Source organism: Salvelinus fontinalis, chromosome 30 (assembly GCF_029448725.1).
Source record: "Salvelinus fontinalis isolate EN_2023a chromosome 30, ASM2944872v1, whole genome shotgun sequence".
Lineage (NCBI taxonomy): Eukaryota > Metazoa > Chordata > Actinopteri > Salmoniformes > Salmonidae > Salvelinus > Salvelinus fontinalis.
This window is the reverse complement of record NC_074694.1, coordinates 15497702-15520302: the sequence shown is the minus strand read 5'-3', so window position 1 is coordinate 15520302 and position 22601 is coordinate 15497702. Positions and strand designations below refer to the sequence as shown.

Genomic DNA, 22601 nt, shown 5'->3' with positions numbered 1-22601 from the left:
TCGGCACAAAGGCTGACTGTCCTGGGAAGGTGGTCATCTAACCAAAAACAGTTTCATTTCACATTTTATTTGACAAAATTATTATTATAAAAGCGGCCTACAATAATGAAAATAATATGTGAACTGTGACAAGTTAACATGCAAACAAGAATTAGCCTATTCATTGCTAAATAATTATTAAGCTGGCTTCATAGGACATGATATGTGTAGGAAAGGAAAGGCTGCATGCTCCTCGCCAATTAAATTCAGTCTATTATATCCCATACCAATAATAATGTGTAAAAATAGTATAATCAAGGGTTTGCTTGAGCACCTGGCATGTATAAAAAGGAAAGGTGGATTTAACAGTTGTCCTGAGCAATCCCCTTGCGTTGAAGTGTGTTTCAGCAGATGCGACGGGCCTATGGGAGATTTCAGATCCCCTGGGGACCCGAAGGTAGAGTGGAGCACAAGGGTCCGGTCTTCCTGAGACCCACCACTGTCGGATTGAATGATCCTCCTGTTTAAGGCAAGGTTTGGCCTAGGGATGCCACTTTAAAATTGGTTACATCCTCACTGCGGGAACTGTAAAGGAACAGTCTGCAGTTCACATCGGAGGCCTCTTTTTCAAGAATATGTGAGTGATTTTTACAATACTGTCTACATTCATCAAACAGGTATATTTATGTTTTATAATACTTTAATTTAAATATGATGGTGGATTTTGTTTGTGGTCGGAACTATTTCCTAGGATAACCTCAAGGATAACCTTAGCTCCATCAATAAGCCATTGATTTATTGTGGACAAATATTACTGACGTTAAAAAGTGTAATTTATCTAATTTAAGAGTAGATTAAGAGAATAACCCCATCAATTCAGTACAGTAAATTCTACTGTATGGGTTTTGATTCTTATAATTAGTACTGTTTTATGGGATCAAAATGTCAAACACCCAAAATGAACTTTAGCCTACTTTTAACTAAATGAAATATTTCACTCAGTTCTGTGCAATTGTCAAGATATTTTCCAGTGGTGGAAAAAGTACCCAATATCATACTTGAGTAAAAGTAAAGATACCTTAATAGAAAATGACTCAGGTGAAAGTAAAAGTCACATGGTAAAATACTACTTGAGTAAATATGTAAATAAGTATCAAAAGTAAAAGTATCAATTATTTCAAATTGCTGGTATTAAGCAAATCAAACAGCACAATTGTCTTGTTTTTATTTTATTTATGGATAGCCAGGGGCACACTACAACACTCAAATATAGTTTACATATTAAGCATTTGTGTTTAGTGAGTCCGCCAGATCAGAGGCAGTAGGGCTGACCAGGGATGTTCTCCTTACAAGTGCATGAATTGGACCATTTTCCTGTCTTGCTAAGAATTCAGAATGTAATGAGTACTTTGGGTGTAACGGAAAATGTATGGAGTAAAAAGTACATCATTTTCTTTAGGAATGTAGTAAAGTAAAAGTAAAAGTTGTCAAAAATGTAAATCGTAAAGTACAGATACCCCAAAAAACGACTTAAGTAGTACTTTAAAGTATTTTTACTTAAGTATTTTACACCATTTATGTGTACATGATATTGTTTAATATGGTATGATTTTATTTCTTTGGATAATCGTGAAGTTGATATCGATTTTTTTTTAACGGTTCATAAGTAATTATGTGACTCCTTCCATACCGAACAAGTTAGTATAGGCACTTTTCGACCCTATTGCCTGAGTGGACTTGATTTCATATTATTATATGACATAATATAATTCCAAATGGAAAAGTACATACTTTTTTACAGTACATCATTTTTATAGCCTATTTAAGGGTGATTTATAGTCCTGCATAAACCTGTAAAATATGTGATTGACATGATGGGTATTATTGTGGTTATATGTAGTCAAAATGTATCCTAGAATCAAAATATTGCTGTTTTTTTCTATTATTGATGTTTATTGTTGAGTTTTTATTTATTTGATTTGAACAGGGCTATGTCTACATATAGTAAATCAGTACGTGCACTGTTCCTCACTATAAGTTAATTGGGAAAAATGGCTAACATTTCAATTATATTATAGTTTCTCTTGTTGTACTTTTGTAGGCACATATAATCCCTGACACATCACATTTTGAAAATGCCAGTCTTCAAAGAGATGCTGGTTTTCCCAGTGCTTCTAGCTCTCGTTGGATTGACCAAATGCCAGGAATTACCAAGTAAGTAGGCCCTTCCATAACATATTTTCTTTCCTGTTTATTGAGCGTCTAGTAATATTAGTTGATTGATTTACAGCTTTTCTCAAGTCTGTGTCTATGTTTTCTTTCTGTCTAATGTTGGCAAACTTGGTAGGTGCGGGAACTTATGAACAGTGGTCCATGCAATGCAATATAATTGTATCCTCTATCTCTTGCATAACCAGCAGGCAGCAGCACTGGCACATAAAACCATTGCACTCTCAGAAGAACACACATCCTTCCCTTCTTGAGTATTTCCTGCAGTCAGTCTGTGATTTAGGCTTAACAGAATGTATCACTACCAATCCTAACTGACGTCATTGTGAAGTCACAAAAACATCCAGACTTCCCTTTTTCCGAATGAAATGACACCCATAGAATTAGGAATTTGAATAATTTAATAGGATCTCTATGATGACCCTTAAACTGTGGGAGTGAGTGTCATGATAGTCAACTAAATTCATGTTGTGCCAAGTGTAATATCCTTTTGTAGTGAGTAATCAATTACACTGTTCTAAGTGACAGTTACTGCAAATCAACACTGATTGAACAAATAACAATTTCACAAAACATTAGATTGACAAAGTTTGCTGCTGTTGAATACCAGTAACATGAATATCAGTAACATGAATATCAGTAACATGAATACCAGTAACATGAATACCAGTAACATGAATACCAATAACCATTGTTTGATTGATCATATTGTGCGATAGATACCTTTTTGATTTATTAAACTTTCCAGTCCTTCCACATGCCCATCCCCACTGCACTGTGTAACCTTATGTGTGACTTTTTAAATGATGTGTTTCATCCAGATCCTCATCATTCATTTTCTTACTTTAATCCTCAACCCTTTGAACATGACATTGGTGAAAAACTGAGCTGCGTGTTTTTACTCTGAGGTTATGACATGCTAGAGGAGTTCCGTGTATCTAAGTCCAGAGGGGTGAGGAAAGTGGTTGGATCTGAACCTGATTCAGTGGCCTACCGTGTGAACCCCGCCATCCACCTACGCAAAACCATGAGGTACTGTCTGCACGCACACAGTGACGCCAAATGGATTTGAATAGACTGGAATTTGATGACGAGGTTAAAAAATAAAACATATGTTAAGATGTGCATTTCAATCTCAGAGGATAACAGTAAAACATGATAACAATCTCAGAGGATAACAGTAAAACATGATAACAATCTCAGAGGATAACAGTAAAACATGATAACAATCTCAGAGGATAACAGTAAAACATGATAACAATCTCAGAGCATAACAGTAAAACATGATAACAATCTCAGAGGATAACAGTAAAACATGATAACAATCTCAGAGGATAACAGTAAAACATGATAACAATCTCAGAGGATAACAGTAAAACATGATAACAATCTCAGAGGATAACAGTAAAACATGATAACAATCTCAGAGGATAACAGTAAAACATGATAACACAGGAAAACTCTTATTTCCAAAGTGGTCCAAAGCAGAATTTTCCAGATATTCAAACTGAACACACAGGCCTGCAATAGACCAGGGGTGCATCTTCTAGGGAACAACATTGTGGAAATTGTTGTTATAGAATATACATGTGTCACTAACATGTAGATAAAGTCATCATATTAGCTCTATTCATGGTGTTTCTATCTGCGACGTCCAGTATGTTGAACCCTCCTTAAGGAGATCCGGGTGCTCTTCCTCCATCAATATGTGATAAAAAAAAGTCCATACTTTGTTATTCCTCCTCACTGATGGTGAGTAATGATGTTTATCTTAAGGTTTCCTACTTTCCTCTGATGTGAGCAAGCAAAAGTGAGCTAAGACCATGCACCCAAATGAGAGATCTAATGGCGATGTGTATCATTTCTTCTCGGCCTCTTTGCCAGTGGGGTTTCCGCCGTTTTTCCACTCAGTGTAATTATGCCCACCTTCAAACAACAAATTTGATTTCCTCTCCGGCACGTAAAACCTCAACATTTGCCTTTGCTTCATCACTTGATAGTCACCATTGGACAGTTGGTGGAACACCACTGGAATTTCATTGTCATCACAATGGATGAATATAGCAGTTGATTCTTTGTCGATTAGCATAATGACGTGCTGTTAGTCAAAACGCATTATGAGTTGTATTAGTGTATCAGCCTATCATCCAGGGTTTCCTTTGAAAAGAAATACATCATCGTTCAATTGGAAAAGGCAAGGATTTTCCCCAACTATCCTCAAACCCTGATTGACACTTTCTTGGCATAGATATGCTACACACTCAGCTGTTTGTTTTCTTATTTATGCTGTCTGTCTCCTCGTTGCTGGGAGGCACTGAACATCCCTAGTTCAACTGTATTTTCCTTCTCTGTGTTGTTGCCAGCAAAGCTGTCCTCAATCAACCTTCGACGCCTGACAACTAAGAAATGTTTATATTGAGTAGCAGAAGTGCGTTACTGTACATCAAATACAAAGTACAGCATCAAAAAGGCAACAGGAATGATTTGCCCTGACAGGAAGCCAGAGAGGGAGAGAAGAGGGTATATAAAATTAGGTTGTGCAACAGGCCTGTTCTGATTGAAAACATTAATGGTAGGTTGAATGAGCTTCATTTTCCAACTAGGGTGGGGGGTGCTTTGAGACCACGAGCAGAAGTTTAAAAGCAGTGGGATAAGGGATCCAACGTTAAGCTTGTGAAACACTGATTCTGTTGTTTCAAAAGTATTTGATCATTTTATTCAAAATACAATTACACTATAAATGCCAGTGCTTGTTCTGCATGAAAATATGATTTAATGTTTTCAACTATATTAAGTGTCTCCTAATACCCCATGATTGTCGTGCCACAGCGATGTGTACCCCGACGGTCTGCCCTCCGACTACTCCGTCATTGCCACATTTAAGGTGACGAAGGACACCGCCAAGAGGTCCTGGAACTTGTGGCAGGTCAGCGACCCCGATGGACGTGAACAGGTGGGCCTCCGTTTTCAGGGCGACACACGCTCTCTGGACTTCTTCTACACCAGCCCCCATGGCACCCAGATGCTACGCACCTTCCACCGGGTGGACAAGTTGTTTGATGGAGAGTGGCACAAGCTGGCGCTGCAGGTCAAGGCCGATAAGGTCAAGTTGCTGGTGGACTGCGAGGAGGTGAGCGTGGAGCCCATCGATGATCCTAGACCCATCATCCGCCAGGGTTACACCTCTATCGTGAAGAGGGCTGTGGGAGATCGCTCCGCCTCAGTAAGTTCTGTGCTGTTCAAACCAAATCATGCTGGGTTTCCTACAGTATTTTGTAGTTGTGTCTATAAATTGATCAATGCTCCATGGTCAATTCAGCGTTCATATGAAAGCCCACTGACCGCAATGTCTTGTGTCCTGGTACTGTAGGTAGACCTCCAACAGATGGATGTGTCCTGTGATCCAGAGAAAGCCTACTCAGAAGGCTGCTGTGAGCTCTCCAGTGTGGTGAGTTGGGTGTGACTGCCAGCAGGTTCATGTTTTTCAGTGACAGATACGTATAGTACAGTGTGTCTTTAAATCCAGCCTCTTTTCTCATTGTCTCCCATAGCAGTGACTATGTTCTCCCAAATGTGTGTTGTGTGTTCGTGTATTGTCTCTAGGGAGTGGAGAACAGGACAGAATAACAATTTCTGTCTCTGCAGATGGACTGACTAATCAAGTTCTCTACTGTTCTATTCTGTTTAGTGTGGAGGGCATGCTGAGATTGGCCTGACAGCAGGAAGGGCCACCTGTAAGTGTATGCACGGACAGCCTGGCAACCAGGGACCCCCAGGACCGAAGGTGACTACTAAGCCCAATACAGTTCCCATAACAGCACCACTGCTTTGAATAATGATCTGAGAGCCGTTAGCCTGGTGGTCTAGTCTGTTCGGTCTGCTGTTAGCCAACTCCTTTGTGGCAATGATAGATAAAAGAGTTGGTAACAGCATTGGACCTGGCTGGAGAGCCAACTTGGCATGACTAGGTTGCGGTCCAGGCTAATGCTAACTACTCCAACTGTATGTCTCCTTCTGCAGGGTCACAGAGGTCTCCCAGGCAACACAGGAGAGCCAGGAAGACTAGGCAACTGGGTAAGGGCATTACAGCCCAATTCTCACTACAGTGTTAAGTTGAACTTTCTTTAGTGAGGGTCAACAACTTAGAACAATAATGAGTGCTAATTGTCATTCAGAATGTTTGCGCTCTGTTGGTGTTGTGGATTTTACAGTGACAGACATTTGGATGTTGGGCTATAGACCCCAGATTGACTACAGAGGTTGGTACAGCGTAAAGAGTTAAATTGAACTGCGTGTGAATGAAATAGGAAAACCCCTGCTTGCGGGACAGCAGTGAAGTTGTGGAAAATACAATGGAAACATACTGAGAGACGGCACGATGGGAACAGAAGCAGAAACAGGGAACACCGCACGACAATGGACGTGAAGTGGAAGTGATAATATTACTTTTAGATCAATATGGCAAAGCATCATAGACTGGTTTCACTTAAACATTAGGAGATTCATACTTAATAGAATTAATCTGAATTTGACAAATCCTCAGCCAGTGAAAGCAGTCAGTTGAGTAATATTCTAATAATGAATGTTGTGTTACTTATTACAGTGGCTTGTTATGTTCTCATACATGTGAATCATTTTTTCGTCATCATTTCATCTTCATAGTAACCATAGTCATCATAGTCATTATTTCATCTTCATAGTAACCATAGTCATTATTTCATCTTCATAGTAACCATAGTCACCATAGTCATTATTTCATCTTCATAGTAACCATAGTCATCAGTCATTATTTCATCTTCATAGTAACCATAGTCATCAGTCATTATTTCATCTTCATAGTAACCATAGTCATTATTTCATCTTCATAGTAACCATAGTCATCATAGTCATTATTTCATCTTCATAGTAACCATAGTCATTATTTCATCTTCATAGTAACCATAGTCATCATAGTCATTATTTCATCTTCATAGTAACCATAGTCATTATTTCATCTTCATAGTAACCATAGTCATCATAGTCATTATTTCATCTTCATAGTAACCATAGTCATTATTTCATCTTCATAGTAACCATAGTCATCATAGTCATTATTTCATCTTCATAGTAACCATAGTCATTATTTCATCTTCATAGTAACCATAGTCACCATAGTCATTATTTCATCTTCATAGTAACCATAGTCACCATAGTCATTATTTCATCTTCATAGTAACCATAGTCATCAGTCATTATTTCATCTTCATAGTAACCATAGTCATCAGTCATTATTTCATCATCACAGTCATCATAGTCATCATTTCATCATCACAGTCATCATAGTTATTAGCATCATTCTACTGCCCTTCATTTACATAGCACTCAGCGCTCTAAAGGAATAATGCTTTGTCATTGTCAGAAAAGTGGAGAGAGTTGAGAACAGAACACCTCTTAAAATACAATAGAGAACCATCCAGCGCATAGCAGAGGCCAACATGTTTACTAAGCAGTTTAATTAAAGGATATGGCATACTCACTGCATCAGGATTCAATTACATGTTTGACCATGTGAACATAACCCTCCCTGGTTATAAGCTTCAGGCAGTAGACATGATTAGTTCCATTTGAGGCTGAGTTACTGGTGTAGGATCTTCATTTGAACCAGTTTGCTACAGCAGGAAAATAATCCTGCAGCAACAGGAAATGTAAATTATTATGATAAATATAATTAATGGACATTTTTGTCAGAAGGGAAAATCAAGTCTGAAATGTCAAAGTGGAAATTACAAACTTCAGAAGCCTTTTTAAACCAATACACTACATGTTAAAAATGTCCTGCATTGCAGGAAGGTTGTCATGCAACAGGGTGATCAAAGAAAGATCCTACATCTGTAAGACTAATTTAGCTCTTTGATGTAGCAGCTCCAGCTCTTGGTGGTATGCTGGAGCCACAACTCAGAGAACAGAGAACATGTGACTAATAGTGTGCAGGGCTTCTATTGGGTCTTCAAAGACAGATGACTTGTCTTGTACATGAGAAATGAGTTGTTGGCTTGGCATATAACATGCCCTTTCGGCTGGAGAGACTCTGGGTAAAAATTTCCCATATACTACTCAAAGCACACACGCATGCGCTCTCATACACGCACGCACACACACACACACAGACACACACAAATGGCCATGCTGGGTACTCACTCACAGCAGGCGGATGAGGGGGACAAGCTGTTTATGGAGCTCAGTTGGGGGCCAAAATCTGTCTTCTCAGACTCAGTGGAGCCCTCACCTCCTGCCAGTATGTAAGTCACAGAGAACAACCATGTTTACTGCCACCCCCGCTGGTGCCTGAGGAGGGCATTTCCTGGCTCAGATATATATGTACTGTCTGTCCCGGTGGGTGGTCCTTCCATTAGTCCCCTGCTACATACTAATCGCTTTTTAAAAAACTGTAAAGTTGTAAAGTTCACGGTCATGCTTCTGGATAAAGTGTCTATCGTCTCCAAGGTTAGCCTCTTAGCAGCTGACATAGAGTGGTCTGAGGTGAAATGGTTAAATAAACTAGTGCCATGGCACAGAGGACTGTTGGTCTTGTTCAACGGTGTTGGTTGACTAAGTGGAATATCCCCAATTCATAGGCCAACACGTTGTCTTATATGAGTGAGGATGTGGACATTTGTGTGGAAACACTAACAGAATAAATGTTTCAATTTTCCCTTAACTAAGACACATCTTTCCTCGGGTCATAAATTGTGGCCTACATTGTGTTAACACTAACCCTGTGTTTCAGTGGCTTAACCTGTCGCTCACTAATAAGATCTTTGGTCTAAAGTAAACATTTGACACATCATTATGATCATCGTGTATTACTTGGATCCCCTATTAGCCCATGTTCAGATTTCCTCCTTCAAGGAAATGTTATGGTTATTATCATAGCTTCAAGCGCTTGGATATAAATTGTATGTTCCATTTGAAGGCCACAATGAAATGCATATACCTTACTGTGATGCCCACACACTTGACAGATTGGGAAACTCCAATGTGTTGATCCAGTGTCTAATCTGTTTATAGCATCAGTCAGAGACACATTCCGCCGGCCAAGACTACTGCATAACAGTCACAATGGACAGCTGGGAGACGTTGCTCTAGTTCACCATTGACATAATTGATTATTTCACATCTAATTAAGTTCAGTCTTATGCTTTTACATGAACACTGTGTGAAACTGAAAAATAGGAAAGTCCCTGTGCTGAGCTTCTGTGTCCTACATGATGCGAGAGCACATTTGACTAGAATTACATATTTTTTATGTATCTTGGCTAATCTGGTTTTCCGCCTGCTATACAGCTCACACTGTCTCCCTCCCAAGTCTCTTTTGTAACTAATTCAAACTTCTCTTCTGTTGCAGGGAGGTATGGGACAGACAGGTGACTATGGCCACGTTGGAGAGCCAGGCCCTAAGGTAAGACACGACATCTGACCCCGACCTGTATCAGATCTGTATCTGTCTGGTTGAGTTGTCAGAAGAAATTTGTATTTGTATTTATTATGGATCTCCATTAGCTGCTGATGCGCTTCCTGGGGTCCAGCAAAATTAAGGCAGTTTATACAATTTTAAAAACATTACAATACATTCACAGATTTCACAACACACTGTGTGCCCTTAGGCCCCTACTCCACCACTGCCACATATCTACAGTACTAAATCCATGTGTACAGTGTGTGTGTGTATAGTGTGTATGTTATCGTGTGTGTGTATGCACTGTGGATAACAACAACCTGTCTCCCTCAGGGCATCGCAGGAATCAGCGGGAACAAGGGGATGAGAGGACTTCACGGCCTTGATGTAATCCACCCTCAAACACATATCCATCATCTCTTTAGCTGGTGTCTGGTGTCACGGTGCAGATTAGTGCTAACGAGCTGCTGTGTTTCAGGGCGACAGAGGTCCCAAAGGTCTGAAGGGATTACATGGTGCCGGGGGCTTCAAGGTAGGTTGTGTTGTCCTTCGTAATGGATGATAGGGTCTCTTCAAATCCCATAGGCTTCCATTAGGTGTGTTAAACGCATCATTGTGCACATTGCAGAACCATACATGTACTGTATATAGAATACATATGGCTCTTAAGCATATGTAGTCAAGTTGAAAAGTAAACTTAAAAAAAAAAAAAAACTTTTCATGAGTGTGTTATTTTGCTGAGTGCCGTGCTTGTTCTATTTAATAGAAGATTAAGAGGGTCTCATTTTAATGTTTTAATAATGATTCCAGGGAACTCAGGGGTCACCTGGAGAGCTGGGTGGGACCGGAGTACAAGGAGAAACGGTACGTCTTTCTAAAGATGGGAGACAGGCTTCATTTAGACAGGCAGCCCAATTCTGATCTTTTTCCACAAATTGGTCTTTTGACCAATCAGGTCAGCTCTTTTACCAAAAATATCAGAATTGGACTGCCTGTGTAAACACAGCCATATTGCAGTATACTAGTGATCAATCCCACTTGTCATTGGTTTTATCATCATTGACTAACTTCTCTGTCTTCTTGCAGGGTGATCCAGGTCCACTTGGATATGAAGGAATTCCAGGATATACAGGAGTGAAGGTGAATATAATTTAATAATTTTCCACCAGAAACTCTTATTTTTCCATGTTCTCTCCTATGAATTATTACATTTTCAATAACATTTTATGCTTGTATTGTTTGTAGGGAGAAGAAGGGGCCTCCGGTGTTGAAGGACCTCCTGGGTCACAGGGAAAGCAGGTATGTTAAGAGCCACATCACACATGTTCACACCAAACCCCACTTGTAATAATAATAATAATAATAATACTGTATCTACAACCCAGTGTTAGTTTTGGCACTCTTTTTTAGATTTACTCTACTATTTCACGGAACCCAAACCGGCAGTGCGCCTGCGCCATCGTGCATAAATGTATTTTGTCCCCCCACACCAAACGCGATCAGGACACCCAGGTTAAAATATCAAAACAAACTCTGAACCAATTACATTAATTTGGGGACAGGTCGAAAAGCCCTAAACATTTATGGCAATTTAGCTAGCTAGCTTGCACTTGCTAGCTAATTTGTCCTTTTTAGCTAGCTTGCTGTTGCTAGCTAATTTGTCCTGGGATACAAACATTGAGTTGTTATTTTACCTGAAATGCACAAGGTCCTCTACTCCGCCAATTAATCCACACATAAAATGGTCAACCGAATAATTTCTAGTCATCTCTCCTCCTTCCAGGCTTTTTCTTCTCTTGACTTTATATTGCGATTGGCAACTTTCATAAATGAGGTGCATTACCGCCACTGACTTTGTTCATCTTTCAGTCAGCCACGTGGGTATAACCAATGAGGAGATGGCACGTGGGTACCTGCTTCTATAAACCATTGAGGAGATGGGAGAGGCAGGACTTGCATTGCGATCTGCATCAGAAATAGAACTGACTTCTATTTTAGCCCTTGGCAACGCAGACTCTCGTTGGCGCGCGCGAGCAGTGTTTTCTACATTTATTTTGCAACGCTCGCGCACACGACGCGAGCAGTGTAGTCAGCCTGTTAGTCATTTTGACTAAAATATCACATTTGTATTGTCTTATTAACCTATAGTCATAGCCGCGGGAAGTAGTTTGGGGGGGTGGACAAACTTTTTTTGCCAGCGCTGGTGCTGAAGACGGGTATATCAGTCTGCTAATACAGGACTATTAAAGGCCCAGGGCACTACTTTTGTGAAGAAAGTATATATTTTTCTATATATATATATTTTTTTTTTTTTTCAGCACTCCTACTTCCTGCAGCTATGCCTATAGTAAACATAAATCACTGATTTCCATGTGCACAAACAAACATAGCCTTGTCTTACCAACAGAGATTTAACCATAACATCATCCTATTCTCTTCCCAGCAGCAGAAATAGGACACACATAAGAATATGTAACAATGGCCATGTAAATTATTAATCTGGCCATGTAAATTATTAATTCAGGCTACATAGATAGTACATACAAAACAAACAGACTCATACAATGTCTATTTTTTTCTCTCCCTTGAGTATAGAAAAGTAGGCTGTCTTTGAATTTGTAGTCTCACTCAAACCTCCCACATTTCCCACAAACGTTTTATATACATTATATACTTGGGACTTGATTTGGACTCAAGGTTTAGTGACTCAACTAGAACACTGGGGGAAACAGTCATTAGCTCCTGTTCAATGTCATGAATAGTGCTTATCACTGAAAACTCTCAATCTCTCCAAATACTCTTGCCCAGTCCACTTAGTAGTCCGATTTTAGGAACAGAGATAATTTTTGTCTTATCTCATTTTAGTCAACAGTTTTTCACAGTCTATTTAGTCAGTTATAGTCTCGTCAATTGTCCCTGAAAAACAGGTGTTTGACGAATATTTTAGTCACTATTCACTAGTTTTTGATGAAATTAACACTGCTACAACCCATAAACCAATTGTAAATTCACTTTCTGCCACCTGCCAAGCCTTTATGCACGCACACAGAGAAATGAATACAATTTTATGTTGAGACGAGGCCATGGCGGAAAGATATGTTCTGGCACTTTGGCTCTTTCCACAAACAAACTTAGTACCTGTGGCCAGGTTTGGGATTAGTTTTAAGTATGCAAACCATAGCAACACAACAAATTGGGTTAGTAACGGTAGCACTTTCAACCCTAGTGATTTCCTAGAGGGAGGACCATCTGCAGGTCAGCTAACAAGGCAAGAAGTATCTTTCAAATGTCTCCTAATTCCACTGTAGATGAAGACGTCCTTAGTGAAACATTAAAACATCTCCGGTCACAACAAGCAGGAACAAATTGAAAGGAAAGTTGGTCTCATTTCAGTGAAACAGAATAAACATGTGGTTTGTCTTTACGTTGTCTTGGCAGGGTGTTGTAGGTGATCCTGGAGAGTCAGGAGTTGCTGGGGAAAAGGGAAAACCTGTACGTATGGCACCTAATCGGGTCTCTCATTTCTAAACATGCAAACAGTTCCTCTTCCACTGTATTCACCAACAACAACAATATATATTTACAGCATATGCAGTATACAAAGATGTACATGACTTAAATTACATATATATACACACATATATATATATATATATATATATATATATATACAGTGTGTGTATATATCAGTTATCAGTGATAACAACAGTCTCATTACTCAACTTGTTTGTCAACACCAGGGATCCCAAGGATCAAAAGGAAGATATGGCACCATTGGACAAAAGGTTAAATATTCTGACTGAAATTTACATTTCAATCTCAGAGATGAACAAGCATGGGCAAACTTTTAGTAACATCAATAACAATATATCTTCACAGGGCATTATAGGAGATCCTGGTTTGCCCGGGAGAGATGGGGACATAGGAATAGAGGTAGGTTCACTGTCTTGTATCATCCATGTTGCTGTTTACAATAGCAATAATATAAATAATAAATGCCATTTAGCAGACGCTTTTATCCAACGCGGCTAATGCGTTGACCTTGTGTACGGTTAATGCGTTGACCTTGTGTACGGTTAATGCGTTGACCTTGTATACGGTTAATGCTTTGACCTTGTGTATAGCACGATGGATGTGGACCCTATCTATTGTCTGTATCTGATCTGTGCTATCCTCCGTCCCTTCTCAAGGCTTACCAAGGACCCCAGGGCCCGGAGGGCAGAAACGGACAATTCGGAATAATGGTAACGGAACTATCTCATGAAACAAACAATACTTTTTCATTAGTTTGATTCATATACGGTAATAAAGGTATGTGGGTTTTACCCTCAACAGGGAGAGAAAGGAATGCTGGGGCCGGCAGGGGAGATGGGGCCTCAAGGCCAAACAGTAAGTACAGTTGGCTTTCACATCTTCACACGTCTCACTTTACGGAGCCATTGCATTTTGTATCGTCATGATAATGTGGCCGGTGACACTTTGCTTCTTGAAAGTCCAATATCTTGAAAACTTGACTTCTGACATGCAAAACATTTTTGGGAATGTATCGACAGTGCACCAATGAAAAAAATACCAAAATATTGTTTTTTGAGTGGAGTTTCCCTTTAAGAGAAAAGAAAGTAGTCCCTCTGCTAAATGTAAGACCTGTTTCTCTCTCCAGGGCCCCAGAGGTTATAAAGGATCAGCAGCAAAGCCAGGAAGACCCGGATTTATTGGACCCCCAGGACCTGTCGTGAGTGTTCCGGATGACTCTTTGTAAACTCTTTGAAATACAAGTTCATTCTCTGTAAACCACTAAAACATGTTGTTTCTCGAACAGGGGCATGTGGGAGTAGCTGGCCGGCCAGGGCCCAAGGTAAGCAACTTTATTCACCTACTGTACTGTGTTAGGACTTGATTAATGAAGTCAAGTGTCAAGACATTAATTAGTCAGAGTCTACACCTCGATAACATTACATTGTCTGTGGTATCAAAGCTAAGGTGGAACTGGTACCAATACCTATATAAGTGCCAGTGAGTTCGGATGACGTTCTTCAGAATTTTACATAAAAGCACATCTTCGAAATTAACTGACTTGATAATGAGACTTGCTACTGTATTCAACACAGTACCAACACTTTCCGACTATTACAAAACAGTCACAAAGAGGTCAAATGAAACACTAGCCTAGGGGTAGTCGACTAGTTCAGCCGCAGACGATTTTTGGAGGAGTGAATGTTCTGGAGTCCACATCTACAGTAAGACAACAACTAAGCCATTTATTTTTATACATGGGATTACTTCGGAACATATTTGCTAAATGAAACTCATTTTAGCCAAATTCCTGGTGATTTTACAGTCTTTTTGAGCAAACCAATCCCCCTATTTGAAGAACAAAAATCACTGGAGGGACGCCTTTTGCCAATAGCTGCACTAGATCAATATCCAGAGATGTACACAGACAAAATATATGACCTGTCCTTTCTGGTCTGATACATAGCAGCCTGATACAATGGCTATGTTACTGCTGCCAGTTCTTGTGGTTTCATGTGTCACCACTGAGAGATCTTCTGTAGCCCACTACCCCCCATTCACCTGTCAACAACCCCACGTCAACCCCCATGACCAGGGCGGAACAAACAAAGAAGCGGACGATTCACTTAGTTCTCCCCACCTGATTGGATATCCTGTTCTCTCGTGGCATGTTCACTAGCTGTGACACATTGGCTTTCCCAGAGCCTTGGCTCTTCATCCAGAATATCCTATTCTCTCCCCATCTGGACCGGAAGTTAACGTTGGTGCTAAACTTCCCCCAGGAGTCTGTTCACAGCCTGTTCTAGCTATTTAATTGGCTGCTGATACCAAACTCAAAGCTTGCTTTGTACTATGTGGTCTGGATGGGACCTGTTATAGGTGTTTACAGGATGCTTTTCTTACAATCCTCTCAATCACATGTGCCTTATTCGTTATAAAATCAATGCGTCGTTTCATGCATTAGGAAACATTCTTCCATGGTGTTAAACCACAGTCTCCCATTCCATAGAACCCCTGATGTAGTTAGATCAAACATCTGACTTCCAACTCGTTTTTTAGGCTTGATCTTGTCTGATGCGAGACAATCCCCACTGTACTGCAGTGCATAGCATCACTCCATTTTGGCTGCATCATTAGTTGGCTCGTAGTGGCGTCAGACTACAAAGTGTGTGTGAGTAAAACCATGGGCTTCTCTGTTCTCCTTCCAGTGTCAGCTCTCAAATCCGAATATAACCTATTTCAGGAGCCTTTCGTGCTGGCTTTAAAAGCGCTGAAAATGCTCAACGGATTAGGAAATGTATCAAGGGATTATAAGATGTAAATCATTATTTGCACAAACCTTTTTCTCGAAAGTCGGAATCATGTTATTTCATTTTATTATACACACAACCTCAATAATACTTAATAAAAAATAAAAAATAACACTTTCCCAGTAACACTAAATAGAGTTAGACATCAGATACTGAGTATAATTTTTATGCAGACTGATACATTTAAGCAGACACTCTTAACCAGATCCATTTTCAGAAGTGATAGATTTTTCACATAGTCAGCTCAGGGATTGGAACCAGCAACCGTTCATTTACTGGCCCAACACTCTTAACCGCTAGGTTACCTGCCGCCCCATAGACCATGGTTACATAGTCTAAAGGGAGACACGGAGTGGCCTGCTGTTAAAAACATAGAGCATGTTGGAACTTTAGGTCCCCGATAAACCAAAGTAGTTTTTTGCAGTATTTCTGAAGTGCATGTTCATTTGACATTTGCCATCCATCAGGACAGAGGCAAAGGACTCTGGAGACACATTCACTACACACATACACACACATACACACACACACACATCCTGACTACACACTAACACACACACTAACACACACTAACACACACACTAACACACACACTAACACACACACACACACACACACACACACACACACACACACACACACACACACACACACACACACACACACACACACACACACACACACACACACACACACACACACACACACACACACACACACACACACACACATCCTGCTCCTGGATGAGAAGAAGAAGAAGAAAGCAAATATTTGCGGGCCATCAAAGAGTAGTGGTGATGAATGGATGTGAGATAAACGCTGTCCTGAACATCAAATGAATTAGAGTCAAAGGAAATGCTGTGTTGCGTTTCAGTCCACGAGGACTACATGTTCAGACAGACAGACAGCCTGTGAAAAAGATGCCAGGCCATTCTAATCAAGTTTTGTTTCAATTGTATCTTCCAGGGAGATATAGGCATTGAAGGGATCCAAGGTGTCAATGGTGAAACGGTACTTATACTATTGCTTTGTTTTTTCATATACACATTTCATTATATTAAATTGTATCTACTTAATTTTGAGCAGTAGTCACGAAGCCCAAGTTATCTAACTGCATTCACTCTGGGGTTTCTTACAGGGAGAAAAAGGAGAAAAGGGCCCCAAAGGCGAGGTAAGATATCGTTTCTTTGCTTTGTAGTACAATAGTCACATAAAACAAAATGAAGACAACAGTCATTGCATAAGATGGATTATAGTCAAGATCTGGATTTCTGCACAGCCATGTCTTATTTCATGAGACATTTTACATATATTAGCAGACACTCTTATCCAGAGCATTGAGGGTTGAGTGCCTTGCTCAAGGGACCATTATTCACTTAGTCAGCTCTGGGATTTGAACCAGAGACCTCTCAGTTACTAGCCCAATGTGCTTAACCGCTAGGCTACCTGCACACAATGTCTCGTAATGCTGTGTCTAGTTATTCTAACAAATGAGCACTGTGTGAGAGAGATTGTTGTCCTGGGCAGCTTACTACCTAACCTATCAGTAGCTTGTGTATGTATTACAGAACATGTCCTTTGATGCTCTGTCTGTGATCTAGGTTGGAGACGCGGGTGCACAGGGTCCCCACGGTGGCCGGGGGAAGCGTGGGCCAGGGGGCGAGCCTGGACGCACAGGCCCAGTCGGAACAAAAGGGGTGCGTGGCGATGGAGGACCAGTCGGATTTCAGGGGCCGCCAGGGCCACCGGTAAGTACAGAGACGGCCATGTCCACCACGATCTGAAATGGTCAAGTAACTTACTTTGTTTTGGGCGAGTGCCATATAAACGTTTGAAATCGAAGTAGGCCTATTTATTGACTGTCTGGGTCTGAAATGGAAAAAAGGACGAAGTCAGTATTATCTTTACTCAGCTGTGACTCACATAGTAAAACACATAAAGTCACACATGCAGTGGATGACTCATCAACGCCTAGTCGTTAGAGAGACTGGAACCTGCTTTCAATTGTGTTGTATAAAGAACAATACTACTGGCTCCCATCAGTGTGCATGTTACTGTAGCACTGACTAATCCCTTAAAACAAGCCACCATATTTCCAACCTGCATCACAACAATATGCCAGCTACCAGAGGAGGCTGGTGGGAGGAGCTATAGGAGGATGGGCTCATTGTAATGGCTGGAATGGAATTAAACATGAGGTTTCCATATGTTTGATGTGTTTGATATTGTTCCATTTATTCAATTTCAGCCATTACAATGAGCCTGTCCTCCTATAGCTCCTCCCACCAGCCTCCTCTGCCAGCTACGTATCTACTGTTTTCTTTGAAAAAAGACATTTCACAGATACCCCACCCTAACCTCATCAAAGCTGTTCCGACAGACTTAGTCATTGTAGCGATTGGCATATTTAGAATATAATATTTGATTAGGATCTCCATTAGCTGTTGCCAAGGCAGCTTCTCTTCCTGGGGTCCACACAGAGATAAAACATTACATTAAACAAAACATTGTGCATTATACAAATTTATATTGCTCCATTACTGCATTACAATACTACGTTACATTACTAAGAATAATGTGTTGGTGTGTGTAGAATGTGTGTGTGTGTGTGTGTGTGTGTGTGTGTGTGTGTGTGTGTGTGTGTGTGTGTGTGTGTGTGTGTGTGTTTGTGTGTGTGTGTGTGTGTGTGTGTGTGTGTGTGTGTTTGTGTGTTTGTGTGTGTTTGTGTGTGTGTGTGTGTGTGTGTGTGTGTGTTTGTGTGTGTGTGTGTGTGTGTGTGTGTGTGTGTGTGTGTGTGTGTGTGTGTGTGTGTGTGTGTGTGTGTGTGTGTGTGTGTGTGTGTCTTCACAGTCTGCGTTGTGTTTTGAGGTTGTTTTATCTGTTTTTAAAGTAATGTTACTGCTAGCTTGAGTTACCTGAGGTGGGAGAGAGTTCCATGTAGTCATGGTTCTATGTAATACTGTGTGTTTCCTTGCCTCTGTTCTGGACTTGGAGACTGTGAAGAGACCTCTGGTGGCATGTCTTGTGGGGTATGTATGAGTGTCTGAGCTGGGTGTTAACCGATTGAACAGACAGTTCGGTACTTTTAACGTGTCAATACCTCTCACAAAGACCAGTAGTGATGCAGTCAATCTCTCCTCTACTTTGAGTCAGGGGAGATTGATGTACATGTTGTTAGACCATGTGTGGTATCAATGTGGTGTCGAGAATTCTTGTAAATGGTTTCTCATTAGTGTTGTTTTTTTTGTGACTCGCAGCAAGGGTTGCATTTTGTACGGCTGTAAATCTATAATGAGCCTAAACGAAATATTGTTGGCTGTGTTTTCTCACTGTTCATTACAGACACCCACCCATTTCCTCACAGAGCCCTGCATGCTGCTGGTTGTGCCAGCCTTGCCCAGCCTTTCCTGTTCTGTCATATTCCTTATCGGGTTGTCGTTGTCCCAAGTGATGGATGCAGTCATGATTTGTTTCCGCAGGGCCCAACCCTCTCCGCACAACACGTGATTGAGGTTTGCAAAAGAGTGGTGCTGGAACAGATGTCCACCTTTGCTAACTCGGTGAAGAGGACGTGTGCCGCCGTGTGCCCACTCTACGGAGACGTCCCCTTGGGTGCCCCCGGTCCCTCTGGACAAAAGGGACCCCCGGGACCTCCAGTGAGTGTCATATGTTAGAGGGTTACTATGCTGTCAGTGTGTGTGTGTGTGTGTGTGTGTGTGTGTGTGTGTGTGTGTGTGTGTGTGTGTGTGTGTGTGTGTGTGTGTGTGTGTGTGTGTGTGTGTGTGTGTGTGTGTGTGTGTGTGTGTGTGTGTGTGTGTGTGTTTATTCCTATAGACACTGTCTGTAGGAATAAATGAATATTAATTAATAGGTCATTTTGCTCAGGAACACTGTTGAAGTGCACACTCCATACGTTATTATGTTTCTGTGTCTCCCCGGGCCAAGTAAAATGCTTACATATTGGAAGCACTTGGGGTGAGAGAGCTGAAATATTTGGCAGTATAGGTTGGAATGAAAACATTCAGACTTTCCATGTTCCCGTGAAGACAAATAAGAAGTCGCAGAAGAGGCACTTGCTCTGTGTTGATCGGTTCTTGGAGGGATTCACCAGCATCCCTGGAGTGGAAAGCCTTTTCCACAATTATTAAGCATTAAGACAGACTCTGTTCATGTTTCCTATACTAACATTTTCAAACCACAGAGTCTTTCAAGTTCATAAAGACACAAATGTCTAAAAATACTCCTGTCAAGCCCCATGTTTTGGCCTGCGATAACCTTATCATGTAAATATCTCATGTTTTATCTCTGTCAAAGCTCACCTCACTTAAGAGTCTTTTGGTTGTTGTGTTTCTAGGGTGGTGATGGTATTGCCGGTGTGAATGGAGAGATCGGACAACCAGGATTCTATGGGGAGGTAGGAGACGCAGGCCAACAAGGACAGCCAGGTGAGAAATACTGTACAAATGAATGACTGCCAGAACGAAATTGATCTCATCATTCCTTTGATGCAATATCTGAAAATGTATGTCTATATATAAGCCATTGCTGTTCACCATGACAGTATGTTTAGATTAGTCGTTTCTATGACATGCAACAATACATATTTGTTGAAAAGTACACATAACTGGTTCTCATTTTGCCTACAAATATGCAAAGAAATACCATGACAACCAAAAGTTGAATGGAGCAGACGTAACATAGATAAACAGTCATATATAGAGAGAGAGTTGGGCCAATACGATTTCTGTCTTAACCTCCCGAGAGCGCCACTTTCTCCTCCTTAGCCATTGCTAAGCAATAATTGACACTTCCTGTGCTGTTTATTTCTCATAGTTTTCTAAACCTATGAAGATGTCCAGTAAAAACAGAATGTTTGTTGACACGACAACACAGTTTAGTTTATGCCTAATGCTAATCAATAAAAATGTCTGTGGGTCATTTCATAGGGAACTATCAGAGGCATTATTGTATTGTTACATCACCAACATTTCAAGAATAAAGGTGCTAACATGGCAGCTGTTCTAAAACCTGACCCAACTCTGTCTATATATATGGCTCTGAACTTAACTAAGTATTTCATTGTGTATGTTCTCTTGGGGAATTATAATGTATTGCTTTAGGGCCTAGCATGACTTCACACTTATGGTACATTCCCCAAGCCAAACTAATGAATATTTACAAGGCATTTTTATACATCTATCCGGTGATGATCTCAGTAACACACATGGTCCTTGATCAACATGAACTGCTTGTTCCTGTGTACCAGCTTAGTCCCAGGGGCATGCACTGTCAGGAGTGGCACATATCATGTGTTTTCCTGTTGTCCTTCATGCTGTGAAAACATTGTGTCTGGTTCCTAGGGGATCAAGGAGATCAAGGAGATAAGGGAGCAGAGGGCCATGGCCTACCTGGCTACATCGGAGACCAGGGACCAAAGGGTAACGCAACATTTCATTCTGCATTCTTTTCATTGTCTGAATAATGCTTTACAGCATAGCAAAGGGAATCCAACAACAGCTTTGATGGGCCCAGTTCTATTGTAATCATTATATAACAACAGATGCCGGTTTCTTGGTAAGCAGATGTTGCAGCATTTCATTTATTTACAATGAAAAGTAGATGGGAAGTCAATATAAAGTCTACTGCAAACTCTCAAAGCCGTGTAGTAGTTCGTAGGCACAGTCATTCTTTACCCACTGAAAATGAATTTCCATTTCTTTATCCACCAGGCCAACGTGGAAGACCTGGCAGAGCCTTCAATGGCACACCAGGACGAGAGGGCGAGAGAGGCCATGTAGGCCGGCCTGGACTGAGAGGTCACCCAGGACTACGAGGAGTCCCAGGCGTGTGTCAGACCACTGGGTGCGCTCTGCTAAACAACAACACAACCAACGGATCACCTCAGAATGCACCCCAGAGGTTGAGAAGACACCCATAGAGGCAAAGAGGAAACTTTTGACCAAGCTGCATGGATGTATTATGAAAGGGAGAGAGGAGGAGAGGGGGAGAGGTGGATTAGGGAGATGTGGATTGGGAGAGAGAAGAGATTTTTTATTGATACATGTATTCAAATCAAAGTCTAAATAAATGCTTCAATGTAAATATGCATCCAATCTCCACCCTGAATGACTGAGATACCCATTTGACTTTCTCTAAACAAATCTGTTGTAGAAACTTGTACTGTTGGCCTTAAAACAACACTCCATTCTCATGGTTCATTTGAAAAAGACACCAATAGCTACAGTATTATTTTTGTTAAAAATTCTGAAAGTTTATTTGACAAATTTTATTTAAACTGATCCTAGTTGTCTTCAAATATCACTGTTGTTTATAATAAAAGTCCAAAAAAGATTGCTAACTTGTTTTACTACAACATTTGCTCCACTGTTTATTTTTTATTACCATATATTATTGAGCTGTGTAGAATATAAAATCAAGCGTAAAATTCGTAATTAAACAAATTGTTCAGCAAAGTGTTTATCACAATTCTGTCGAGGCATGCTACATATCTAAATCCGAAACAATCAAAACCTCCCTGAATAGGCTTACATGATACTTGCATAATAATTTCCTAAAACATTAACATTTATTCCACCTCAGTTGACAACAGCCTCTGGCATCAGTTACACCATTGC

The 22601-nt window shown here is 40.6% G+C and overlaps 1 protein-coding gene across 1 annotated transcript; it reads left to right on the top strand.

Annotated features, from left to right (window-relative positions):
• Positions 1–383: 383 nt before the first annotated feature.
• On the top strand, positions 384–22319 carry zmp:0000000760 (collagen alpha-1(XXII) chain). The gene is made up of 27 exons (XM_055889853.1): positions 384–616; positions 2081–2193; positions 3117–3240; positions 5038–5431; positions 5579–5656; positions 5897–5992; positions 6229–6282; positions 9593–9646; positions 9977–10030; positions 10122–10175; positions 10454–10507; positions 10730–10783; positions 10889–10942; positions 13082–13135; positions 13384–13428; positions 13523–13576; positions 13834–13887; positions 13979–14032; positions 14304–14375; positions 14463–14498; positions 16933–16977; positions 17105–17137; positions 17568–17714; positions 19446–19622; positions 20321–20411; positions 21327–21404; positions 21696–22319. Exons 2-27 carry the CDS (start codon positions 2115–2117, stop codon positions 21902–21904), a joined length of 2298 nt encoding a protein of 765 aa, XP_055745828.1. The 5' UTR covers positions 384–616; positions 2081–2114; the 3' UTR covers positions 21905–22319.
• Positions 22320–22601: the final 282 nt, after the last annotated feature.

What these genes read in the sequence shown, in the direction of transcription:
- zmp:0000000760 (XM_055889853.1), top strand. Translation starts at nt 2,115, where the DNA reads ATGCCAGTCTTCAAAGAGATGCTGGTTTTCCCAGTGCTTCTAGCTCTC. An exon ending in TTGGAGAGCCAGGCCCTAAG is followed by an intron (nt 9,647 to 9,976) that starts GTAAGACACGAC and finishes TGTCTCCCTCAG; the next exon opens with GGCATCGCAGGAATCAGCGG. An exon ending in ACGGACAATTCGGAATAATG is followed by an intron (nt 13,888 to 13,978) that starts GTAACGGAACTA and finishes TACCCTCAACAG; the next exon opens with GGAGAGAAAGGAATGCTGGG.